Raw genomic sequence first — 12,627 nt, forward strand, 5'->3', positions numbered from 1 at the left:
TGTGCTAATATGAAAGATCTGTGTGTTATAAAATGAAGTCACATGTTATTTAGGTACAAATAGCTCCGTCCCTCAAAGGATGGATGAAGCCTAAAATCAAGTTAACTTCAAGTAAAAGGATTAAAAGGACCATGAATTCATACATCAATGCTGACATTTACCATTGTAAATATATTTTTTTTGTGGTATGAAATAATACCATTTTTATAAGAATTATAACTCAGTGATGAGAAGTCTTAATTACTGAAATTTGATCACAGTCACATTGTTTACATTATGAAAAACACAACAATAATTGTTACACCACTAAGACAAAAAATAAATAAATTTAACAGTACCTTTCTTTGCTGTTCAAATAACAAGTCAGCTTCTTCTTTCTCCTTCTTATATTGCTCCTCTAATGACATTAATCTGTCAACAAATAAACATTGTTACTGTTATATATACCGGTAGATGGTAATTTTCACCAAGTGCTAATTTTTGCATTAGAATTGTTGATTTATAAGTTCAAACATCTTTAAAAGAATCAGATTTAAACTTCCGGATTGTCTGACTATGGACTACCATTGACCTTAGTTTCTACTGAGAAACAGTAGCTTCAAATGAGTTATCACCAAAATCACTAGAGTTTAGCAGCTGGAAACAACAGTTTTAAAGGTAAAAGTTTAACTTGTCAGAAACAGGTCAGGTCTTGAGGTCTTGATGTGAAGCTAAACACTTTGAATGAATACAGAATGAATTTTAATTATTACAATCTAATGTCCTTAAAACATATTTTGACTATAAATTGAATTGTTTCAGCTTTCTAGAAATGTTTCCCACAAATACAAGACTAGACATGTCAAGGAAAGCCAGTACTAGCCACATTAAAACATGGCTGCTCAATCCTTTGATGTATTCAGTCTTGTATTATTCTGCTACATTGATTTATTACCAGACCTGATTTTACGAGGTCAAAAAACAAAAGGATACTTTCAAAATTGAAAGTAAGAAAATTATAATGGTAAAATCTGGTTTAAAAAGCTGAGTTGTTTTAAAGCAAAAGAAATCAAATCTGTAAGGACCCTTTTTCAGCAGTATTGAATAATTATCTTTAAGTCTTGGCACAACTAAACACATGGAAGAGAAGCAATATTCAAGATTTTTTTATCTATTAATCTACATCTACATCATAAAAGTAAAGATAACTTGCCTCCATGGTTCACATCAACTCATAAGCCTTCATCTATTTAGTAAAATTTTCAGGGGAGACAACTTACCTTTGTTCCATATCTTCTCTTAAATCTACACCTTGTTTTTCCAACAGCTCAAGCTGAGCAAAAGTCCAGTCTACTGGTTCAGCTAAAATTGGAACATACATAATAATAAAGTGTAAGTATTTGTAAGTATCAGGCAAAATGGGAAAAATCAGAAACATGCATGTCTAAACCCCAACGATCTGACAATGTAATACCACTCGAGGATACTTTCTCTATTTGAAAAGACCATTATTTGACCTCTGCATTACTGGCTTTGCTCATAAATTTTTCAATAGAATGTTAGAAAAAATGATGTTTTTGACAAAGTAATCTTGAAATGTTCATTTTCAGTGCATTTCAATGAAATTATCACTCAATGGTCCAGCATGATGTGGAAAATCTTGTCTGTTTTCCTTGATTCTGATGATTCAAATAGTTAAATTACACTATCATAATGATAGGTTTTTTTCATACCATGTTTTACCTACTGCCTGATTCTTACAGAGACTGTCACTTAAATCAACAACAGGTTATGAAATACGATACCAGTACAACCCATGCTTAGAATTCAGTTAAATTTTACATTTAAAATTTGAACAGTTCAAATGAAAGTACCTAAGACTGAGGGTCACAAGCAATGAAAGCTTGAAAAGGTCACAACCTTCCTTTACTTACAAAGATGCTTTTTAAACAGATCTCTAATCTTAACTGAGCTAAACTTGAACTTTTAAACAGTCTTGAATCTTCAATTCTTAGCACCTTAATCTAATCTTTGGAATTATATCTGATACTAAAGTCAAATTTTAGGATATTTTCCAAGTTTTTTTTACTTAACTTGTCTTACATACTTAAGGAGGTAGATCTAGGGCATGGGATGTAACTTATGAAGTCAGTGATATGTTTGTATCAAATTCAATTTCACCAAAGGCTATCAAGCTTTCATTTGACACAGAATGAAATTAATCTAAGTTACTTTGATGCTAACATGACACTGGTGTAAAATGCTGAATACAAACGTTCCAATGATTTTTAAGAGTTGTGTCCCTTATGCTATGTCTACCTCCTTAAAAAAAGTTTGGTTCGGTGCTGTTTCTTTTAAAGATTATAAATTAAAGAGTACTTACATCCCATGGATTCTATCATACTTTGGTCCATATCTAACAAATGAGCTCTGCTCTGTCTTGCTGTAAATATAAAACAATGGACTTAATTGTATTTTAAACTCTTAATGAGGAAATGACAGATTTTCTACACTTTCAACACAGAGTATATAGTATAGTATAAGAGAGCAAAATACTTCCATAACCAAAAGTAAACATAGGAATTAATTCTATGACTTTACTCTTCTTTTTAAAAAAAATTCTGAAGAATCTTAAATCTTCAGGCCTGGGTTTTTTAATATTATTTCTAATAATAGTTTCCTCAAATCCTTGACTTTTTCCTCATCTTACATTCTGAGTGATCTGATAAGTCATAATTTGCATTGAGTAAATTCAATGATGTAATGTTTTATGAACTGGTTACTCGTCTCAAACCATTTAGTCTGACAACAAACCTTGTTCTGGGTTGTTGAATCTGAAGACGTGATGTTTTCCCAGGATAACTCTGGCTCCAGTCTTTAATTCTAAAGCCTCTGTGATCTTCCTACCATTGACATAACACAGTGCATCCTCACATGGTATTAATGTCACATTACCTACAAATTACATCACAGATAGGTAACTATCATGCAGTTGGAGCTTATTGATATACCTATGGCTTGGATTTACCAAATAGCGAGAAATTTTCATGCATTTTAGCTACCTGTTTATAAACACCAAAATAAATTCTATGCAATATTTCCTTTATGCTTCAGTAATTGGTGCTCTAATCAGTATCAGCAAAATAAGAAACACCAAAATTGTTTGTATACCTTTTCACCTCAAAATCACAAAAATTTTACTCCCACAAAAGTAACCTGCTACTAGGTACTTCAATATCACCTCTAAATATGATGGTTTGTACTTTGTGATTTTAATAGACAATAATAATGACTAATTTTCACAATTTTACAGTGGACAAAAAAAGCAGCAAAAAAAGCACAAGTGAAATTCATTTTTAACACTATTCATCACTGTTTTTTCTTAAGGAGGTAGACCTAGGGTAAGGGACATAACTCATGAAATAAGTGATACGTTTGTATCATATTCAATTTCACCAAAGCCTCTCAAGCTTTCATTTGAAGCAGAATAAAATTAATCGAATGCTTACTTAATACAAATGTTCCAATGATTTTTAAGAGTTGTGTCCCTTATCCTAGGTCTACCTCCTTAAACTGTAAAAATTGATACCTGCATATATATATATTTTCTTGACAGAATCCACAAAAAATTAGCAACCACAAAAATTATTAGCTATACAATATTGCCAGCAATCTTTGCCTATCAATTTGTAACCTTTATTAGCTTTACAATAAATGCTGTAGTCCTGAGGGCAGCAAATCTGCCCTAAGTAGGGGGGTTTGGGGGCATGCCTCCCCCAACAAGATTTAAAAATAAAAATAAGATGCAAAATCCTGCCATTTAAGCACTTTGGGAGGCTATACAATGAGCTTTTTGGAATGGATATTTTCTTCAGGATAATGAAAAAAATAGGAAAGAGTTGAATGAATCTCAATTTATTTTTTATTATTGCATAAGGTCAAGAAAAAGTCTGTATGACTTCATCTGAAGAGAAGTTATATCTCTGTTGCTGTAATACAGCTCATCATCCTCATCCTGTTCCTCATCCTCATTCTCTAATTTCTCTGCACACATTTACACATTTTAGGTTTTTTAGCTGGTGGGGTGTTTAACCCCAAAAAAATGTACATCTTTGACTAAAATCAGTGTTGATAAAAGATTGTGACTTAATATCATTTTTTTCTTGAATAAAGCATTTGAATGATGCAGTTAAAGAGCAAAAGGAGTTTAGTCCCCACAAGCACGTGTCGACCTTAAAAGTACGATAAATGGAAGTTAAAAACCCAAGAATGATCGAAAAGAAAAAATGGCCGGAATGTAACTCAATTAGGGACGAGTTCAGAGTGGCGAAAAGTGCATAGAACTGCCAGAATAAAGTATGAAACTAATCATTTGCCGATGTTTTCAAAGAGACATAATTTTTTTGCTGAAATTAAAACTTTTTCCCCAACTTACTCAGTAACTACTAACACAATTTCAGGTAGTCCAAAGGACAATTTATTACAGATTCTTGGGTGGTCCTCCTTAAAATCAAGTGGGCACTAAACTATCGGACTACTGTTAGTGTCGAACCCTGCAGACCCTTTCAACATATCATCTTTCAGTCAATGCCTAATACCATTACATTTTCAATGGTTCTAGGACCCCTTCATTATCAAACAAAGCTATCAATCTATCTATCTATCTATCTATCTATCAGTTCATATCTTACCATCTCTATATTCAAAGTAGCAGTGAAGTTCTAGTATGTTAGAACCTGTCAACATGATGTCCTGATGACTACCTCCTCCCACTTTGGTTGTTCCTTGTTTTATATAGTACAGTAAACACTCAGACATCAATGGATCTTCATTCAGGTTTACTAAATGTGGTGTCTGTAAATAGATTGATTGATTGATTACAGTTCTAAGATGTGTACGCAGATCTTAATTGAAATTAAAGAAAGAACATTGTCACTTATCAATAGATGAAGAACAAATATATTGAGATCACATTTTTTTTTAGAGAAAGAGCATATGCCCACAATAAAACATCTGCCTTAAAATTAAAGCTACCCAGATAATGTTTTTCTTATTGTCTATTAACATTCAAATGGATCTTTTTGAGCTAACCAGAAACTTGAAATGAGAATTTGAGCATACAAACTAATAGATGCACCAGTACAAGAAAAATTACATAACAATTCCAACTTACACAGTCCAAAAATATAGAGATTATCTTTCATGGACAAAATGACATAACTGGCCATTATAGTTATCTGTACTGACCTTTTTAGGTGAGAAGACACCAATAGTCACTCCATCTTCCTTCAAAGCAACACCCATTTCTTCAAGCACCTTCTCTCTGAAATAAAAAAATAAGAAATACATGAAGGCAAGCTCTCCTACTGCACTTGTTCTTAAAAGTTGTTAAATATCCATTTAATCTTAAAATTCAGATCAGATAAATTCACTGATTTTCATTTGGTAAAATAACAAATAATCAGAAATTAAGTTTTCAGTTTGCACCCAGGACTTTTGACATACATGGGGATTTTATGTGGCCTAAAGCATCAACACAAGAGTCCACACATTTTACAGACTTACTCTAACTGAGTACTTTGGTTAGGTATATCAAGGCTAGACTTACTCTGAGTACTTTGGTTAGGTATATCAAGGCTAGACTTACTCTGAGTACTTTGGTTAGGTATATCAAGGCTAGACTTACTCTGAGTACTTTGGTTAGGTATATCAAGGCTAGACTTACTCTAACTGAGTACTTTGGTTAGGTATATCAAGGCTAGACTTACTCTGAGTACTTTGGTTAGGTATATCAAGGCTAGACTTACTCTGAGTACTTTGGTTAGGTATATCAAGGCTATACTTACTCTAACTGAGTACTTTGGTTAGGTATATCAAGGCTAGACTTACTCTAACTGAGTACTTTGGTTAGGTATATCAAGGCTATACTTACTCTAACTGAGTACTTTGGTTAGGTATATCAAGGCTAGACTCTGATCTTAACTATAATTAACAGTCTACATCACGTTAAGGAGAAACCATGCAAGAATGATGCTGACAGTAAATACTGAGTTGTCCTGAAAATTACATGTTGCCAAAAATAACTATTTATATACATGTATGTATGTAAAACAAACCTTTCTTTTCTAATTTCTTCTGTCTTTCTGAGTTTCTCCTCCCATGAGGTGTTCAACTCAGCGATTAACTTTTCTGACATTTGAAGTCGTTCATGAGCTTCTTCCATTTCCTCGAAGGCTACTGACTGTTTTCTGGATCTAGTTCCCTCCTTTTTAGCTATTGTTCCTGAATCAAAATCAGTTCACAATATTATATTAGATCGTAACTTTGACTTTATAAGTCATTACAGTAATTCTTATTACATTGATGACATAAGCAGTTTTAATACTCTATTGCTTTACAGTGAGTAATATAGTTAACTTCAGGAAATAGAATTGGAACTCAACTTATAGTTCCTCTATTTCAATACCCTCATGGTGTAGAATTTCCCTTAGGAACTCACCTTTTTGCTCCTCTATTTCAATACCCTCATGCTGTAAAATTTCCCTCAGGAACTCATCTTTTTGCTCCTCAATTTCAATACACTCATGCTGTAGGATTTCTGTCAGTAACTCACCTTTTACTCCTCTATTTCAATACCCTCATGCTGTAGAATCTCCCTCAGTAACTCACCTTTTTGCTCCTCTATTTCAATACCCTCGTGCTGTAGAACTTCCCTCAGTAACTCACCTTTTTGCTCCTCTATTTCAATACCCTCATGCTGTAAAATTTCCCTCAGGAACTCACCTTTTTGCTCCTCTATTTCAATACCCTCATGCTGTAGGATTTCTGTCAGTAAATCACCTTTTGCTCCTCTATTTCAATACCCTCATGCTGTAGAACTTCCCTCAGTAACTCACCTTTTTGCTCCTCTATTTCAATACCCTCATGGTGTAGAATTTCCCTCAGTAACTCACCTTTTTGTTCCTCTATTCCAATACCCTCGTGCTGTAGAACTTCCCTCAGTAACTCACCTTTTTGCTCCTCTATTTCAATACCCTCGTGCTGTAGGATTTCTGTCAGTAAATCACCTTTTGCTCCTCTATTTCAATACCCTCATGGTGTAGAATTTCCCTCAGTAACTCACCTTTTTGCTCCTCTATTTCAATACCCTCATGCTGTAGAATTTCCCTCAGTTTAGCAACCTCCTCTTTAAGTTCTCTAATAAGTCTAGCATTAGGATCTTCATTGACAACAGCCTTACACATGATCTGTTTAGCTCTGTCCGCATATCTGTAAATATAACATGACATACAAATACTGAGATAGTTCTAAACAGAAAGTGTCATCATGAAATGAAAGTAAATCTTGAAAATCAAGAATATTCTTATACTCGAATAACCTAATTTGATTTGTATTGAGCTTTCTGATTGGTTGTTTCTCTTTGAGCAAACCAGATTATTTTGTATAACCTGGCTTGGTACTATGACATCATTAATGTTGATTGGTCCACACTCCATGATTCAAATAATATTATCAAAATAGCATTTTGATTATAAATCCATTCTAAATATTTGGACTTTTATTCATTAGAAAATAAATACAGGAATATTTCTAATTTGTTATCAGGTTATATGAAATAACCAGGGTTGCAGCAGTTTACACTTACAAACCATGAAGTGTGAAATAAAAGGTGTAACCTGGCATAAACCAGGTTATTTCATAAACCTGTTAAAAAAATAGAAACAAGTATTTTTGAAGTTTGGTAGCATAAATACATCATTCCTTACAGTACCAAGGTCAAAATCAGCATGATGTTAAATGGGCTGGTTTCAGCTGTCTTTGCTTGAGAAAAATTGAATAATGACAGATTTAAAATCCAACAAAAATTTGTGTTGACCCCAACAGGTTGAGATGTTGTGTCAAGATGTACTATCGTAGATTGAAGATTATTGTACCTTAAAGTACTGAGTGTTTCATCATAATTAATATCAGCTGGACTTAAAGCAGCAATCATAGCCGTCTTAGAATTTCCTCCTAAAATACAAAGACATAATAATAATGTTAGTGTTTTTAAGTATTTGCTGCAATTTTAAATGTTCCTATACATTTTTTGCATTTGTGCTCATAAACATAAAACCATACCTCCTGAAAACAACCTTCCTTCTTTAAGCTTGTATCAGATAAATTACATGTCCATATCAAGCGAGTCATGTTCATGCAATGAGTCTAATGTGTGTTTATATTCCAGAAAGATGGCAATGATTGTTTTTCAGATGTTATCTTTCAGTACCTGTTTTCTGTTATCATTAGTAACCTGTTCCTGAAACATGCCTGTTTTACAAAAAGGTTTAAAGAATTCTTTAGTTTAGGGGAATACAGTTTAGTTATTACACCTACCTAAATTTTCTCTCAGTAGCCATGTCAGTACTGAATCTCTGTATGGGATAAAGTTCTCCTTTTTCTTTTTCTTGTTGGCCTTGAAAGAAAATAAAGTAACAATTATGCTGCTTTCAGTTTTTTTTTTCACAATTTACCAGTTCTTTTAATTTTTTTTTATGTTAGGGTTTGTTCTGAATTATGTATTATTTTTTTTTAACAATTTCAAGATGTGATAAAGATATAGAATCACAGAAAGATTTAATTTTATGGAAAATTTTTAAAATATGAATTGTACAGAAACACAACTGGAAACTGCATTTTGTTAAAAATGGAACAAACTACTTGAAAAGCCTAAATCTTTGGAAAATGCTAAATCTCCATGAACATATTAACTCTAACCCATCTTAGAGTAAAAATAAACACTGGATGAACAAGTTAAGCATTCCACAGGAAAATAACATTTAAAGCCTTTTGATAGGTAAATGGGAGGGATAAAACTCCCTAGCTTCAAGACGAGTATTTTTGTTTTCAATACAGATATCTGAGATAATTATTACATAACTAATTTTGCACAACAAAAGTCTTGAAAAACATTTGGAAATTTCTTCCCAAACCAAGTGGAATTAAAAAGGTTTAAACATACTCTTAACTACATGGTACAGGTACATGTACACAATTTACACAATTATAAAAATTACAATCTACAGCATACCTACATGTACACAATACATTTTTGTAATGGTTTTTCTTGTTTCCTTAAACAAACTGATACTACTGTGTTCATAATCTAATACATTTTCACAAAACAAAGTGTGATCACAGTTAAAGCAAGAAAATACACACTGTAAAAACTCAAATCATTAGCATTATAAGCTTAACTTCACTTTGCTGATTAAAAATTACGTGACTAAGCTTCAAAACAGTTTTGTTAGAAACAAAAAATTTGAGTTTTTACAATGCTCAGCATAATTTACAACATCTTCCCAACTTACAGACAGTTTGTTATCTCCTACACTCTAAAAGTCAAGACATGACATTTAAGGGTGTCTTATCATAAAAAAGATAGATTTAATTTTTAATAACATTAAATTTCTATCAAGAATATGTTATAGAATGTAGATTTAAGAATTGTCTCCCCTTCATTACAAATTTTATTACATTTTTTGTCTCCACAGATGGATATTACTTTTAACAGAAGTAAATTTTCCTATATGACACTTTGAACACAAAACAGTATCTTTAAAAAGTGCATAACTATAAGGGAGACTTCTAAAACACAACTACAGATAAAAAAACAACATGAATATGGTATATGAACATTGTTAAGATTATTACAAGAAAATTAGCAGTGTTATACTTTAGACTGTGTGTAATAAGAAGCATATAGGAAAGATTTGTATAGTATATCGGACAATTCTATCAATTTGAGAAAATCACAATTCATTTTTTTTTCTAACTTTTTTACAAGTTTCGTACAGTGACAGTCCCAGAAGTTTTTTTTCTCTCGCAGACATGCCCTTATAAGTTATCTGATAGTTTTCAAATCAAAAGATGGTTAACAGCCAGATAAAATCATTAAACCTTTTCTGATTTGCAAGACTCTAGAACGGCTGTCTGCAGGACCTAGAGTATATTTCAAACATCAAAATCTGTTCCAAGCTTGTTATTTCTAAGCCATACAAATAGCTGGTATATGTGATTTTCTCGGTCTTTTGACATTTTATTTTTGTATCACAACTTACACATTCAGCAAGAGCAGAGATGACTTTGCCAAGAGTGGTCAATGACTTGTTGATATTAGCACCTTCCTTTAAACGAGTTCCTGTAGCACCTGTTGAGTCCGCTCTCTCACTTCCTGCCAAATCTACCAAACTGATCTTACTGACCTAAACATAGAAAATATAGCTAATTGATACATTGATTGATGAATTGACACTAAACATTTACTAAAAAGGATGATCATGGATTAAACACAGGATTTCGGATTTTTTTTTTCAGGTATTGGTTTTTTGTAATAAGTAAGACTTTGTAAATTGGTACAAGCAAGACAAGTTTGATGTGGAAGCATGATTTTTTATGCATCAGTTGAATACTGGCAAAAAAAATACTGAAGCAACAGCAATGGGATGATTCAAATATATGTCATTAAATCTGAAAATATGATATTTTCTTTACTGTTTCATTTGCATGGTTATCTGGAAAAAATTATGCTCATTATAAAGGAAATTTAACTCTGCAGAAGGGAGATAAATCTAGTCATCCAAAAGCAGGGAATTTGTCCTACCTTTTCTCCAGTGAGATCAGTAGATATATCATGTCGTTTCTGTGTAAATATGATTGTAAATACAGCATGTGATCTACTGCTGGTTTCATTCATGTTGGTAGCAGCAACAGTTCTGGAAAAAAATTGGAAAAAATAATCAATTGAATTGAGATTTGAGTGAAAATTAAAAGAAGACAAGACAGGAAAAACAGACACATACAACAAAGAACATAAAAATAACACGTAAAAAGAAACATTAAATGAGCAACCTGGACTGGGAGCATGAACCAGGTGCACTGGTAGGGGAAAAGGTTTGGTGGATTAATTAGAGCTTTGTAAAGAATTGCTAAGCTTGTCTATGAAACAAAACAGGGACAGAGTACAAATTATTAACAGTCCAAAATCAAACACCCTAAATACCATGCTCAGGACCTCTAAATTTCATACACCTATTCTAGACCTGAAACCTGTGATTAGGGGCAAGAATGATTTTTTTTCTTTTATAATGGAAGATCACATGGTTGAATGTTTAAGTATGTATAACCCTCCCTACATATTAGTATTCTGCCTACAGAATTAAGGATAGTTTGACCTGCAGACCAACAGCCAAGTTAGTTCAAGTAATATTTCTTAAAACAATGAAAACATTTCAATAAAATCATCCCAATGAACAGTATCAGTAATTTTGTTAATCTTTTTCAAAATTGCGCCCTCCTGTTGGATATTGGAAGGAAATGAACCAATTGAGAACCAAAAAAAACCTTGGGCTAACTGTGTTTTTGGCAATAATTTTCTAGAGAAAACAGCCTGTATTTGGAGGTGAATTCAAGGTAACAAAATCATGGAGTATGCTGACCTTGTTTTGTTTCCTTCCTCAATGAGATTATTGATGTCATCGTACGACTGTACAGCCAGTTTAGACAAATCCTCCACATATGGTCCCAGTAATGGATGTTCTCTTACTTTTAGATTATTCTTGTTACTCGGGTTCAGTAAGTCTCTGACTCTTTCACAGTAAATTTCCATATAACTCACCTGAAACAGAGAGAAAAGAGTTAATAAAAGAAATGATCCATGTACTGTGCTTTAATTCGTGGATATCAATTTTCCTGCATTAGGGAAGAAATACAAGTTCCTGGATTCTTGAATTGGGAGTTTTGAGGTTTTCAGTATACACATCAATGGAAATCTATTCATTTGGAACCAAATTTTGTGGTTTGGCCTATCCACAAAACCACAAAAATTGGTACCCCACGAACACTAGTACTTTCACAGTGAATCATACACATGTAAGGTATAGTCCTGTACTCATTTACACATGGATTGGCCTTTATATTTGTAATAACTTGCTTAGGGATGCTAAGGATAAATTATTTGAATATTATGAAGACCCAACCCATGTGTACATCACATGAGAACACCATACTTCCCCCTCCCACTTCCTCACATGTTATTTCTTAAATCATACCCTTTTCCTGCACATAACAATCAAAAAGTATTAAAAAATAACATGTGTGCATCACAGTACATGTATCAACTAATTTTCCACCCAGCTAACATCCCCACAAAAATAGAGCATTGGGCCAATAACCTATCAAATAATTATTCATAAAAGATAAAAAATATATAAAATGTACTATAGAATTTAAAATCAAGGGAGATAACTCTGCAAATGACACTAAAATACAACAGAAACTGTTGGATTTTCAATGTGGATTATCTCCTAAGAGTAGACAGATTGGAATGAATAATTACACATTTCATCACATAGACCTACAAAGCAACTTAATAACAATAATAAAAATATATAGCCTATTTTTGTGGTGTATCACAATTTACAGAATTTGCATGATTCTTACAAAGACTGCTAATTAAATTTTGGTTAAAATCCCACATAACTAATCCCGTAAAATGAGTATTAGAAAGACCAGTTTCTAACCTTCTAATTCTAATCTTGCAGACTCACAGTCTACTGCATCAAATCTGATGGAGCAAGATTAGTGGAAGAAGTGCCATTCTAAAGAATT

At 32.7% G+C, this 12,627-nt stretch overlaps 1 protein-coding gene across 12 annotated transcripts in view; it reads right to left on the reverse strand.

Moving 5' to 3' along the window:
- LOC148602050 (kinesin-like protein unc-104) overlaps positions 1 to 12,627 on the reverse strand; it is a 90,710-nt gene that overhangs the window by 37,728 nt on the left and 40,355 nt on the right. For 11 of the 12 annotated variants that reach the window (XM_088556705.1, XM_088556703.1, XM_088556702.1 and 8 more), the window contains 14 exons: positions 11,457 to 11,635; positions 10,622 to 10,733; positions 10,080 to 10,223; positions 9,330 to 9,353; positions 8,356 to 8,434; positions 7,914 to 7,992; positions 7,103 to 7,248; positions 6,096 to 6,261; positions 5,227 to 5,302; positions 4,671 to 4,833; positions 2,794 to 2,934; positions 2,363 to 2,422; positions 1,260 to 1,341; positions 339 to 411 (listed from right to left, as the gene is read on the reverse strand). In XM_088556705.1, the coding sequence (XP_088412831.1) occupies positions 339 to 411; positions 1,260 to 1,341; positions 2,363 to 2,422; positions 2,794 to 2,934; positions 4,671 to 4,833; positions 5,227 to 5,302; positions 6,096 to 6,261; positions 7,103 to 7,248; positions 7,914 to 7,992; positions 8,356 to 8,434; positions 9,330 to 9,353; positions 10,080 to 10,223; positions 10,622 to 10,733; positions 11,457 to 11,635 (1,524 nt within the window). The remainder of the gene's footprint in view (positions 1 to 338; positions 412 to 1,259; positions 1,342 to 2,362; positions 2,423 to 2,793; positions 2,935 to 4,670; positions 4,834 to 5,226; positions 5,303 to 6,095; positions 6,262 to 7,102; positions 7,249 to 7,913; positions 7,993 to 8,355; positions 8,435 to 9,329; positions 9,354 to 10,079; positions 10,224 to 10,621; positions 10,734 to 11,456; positions 11,636 to 12,627) is intronic. The other variant, XM_088556701.1, reaches the window with a different exon arrangement.

The sequence above is a fragment of the Perna viridis genome, chromosome 12 (genome assembly GCF_037379345.1).
Source record: "Perna viridis isolate PV_CMFRI_1.1 ecotype Kerala chromosome 12, ASM3737934v1, whole genome shotgun sequence".
Classification (NCBI taxonomy): Eukaryota; Metazoa; Mollusca; class Bivalvia; order Mytilida; family Mytilidae; genus Perna; species Perna viridis.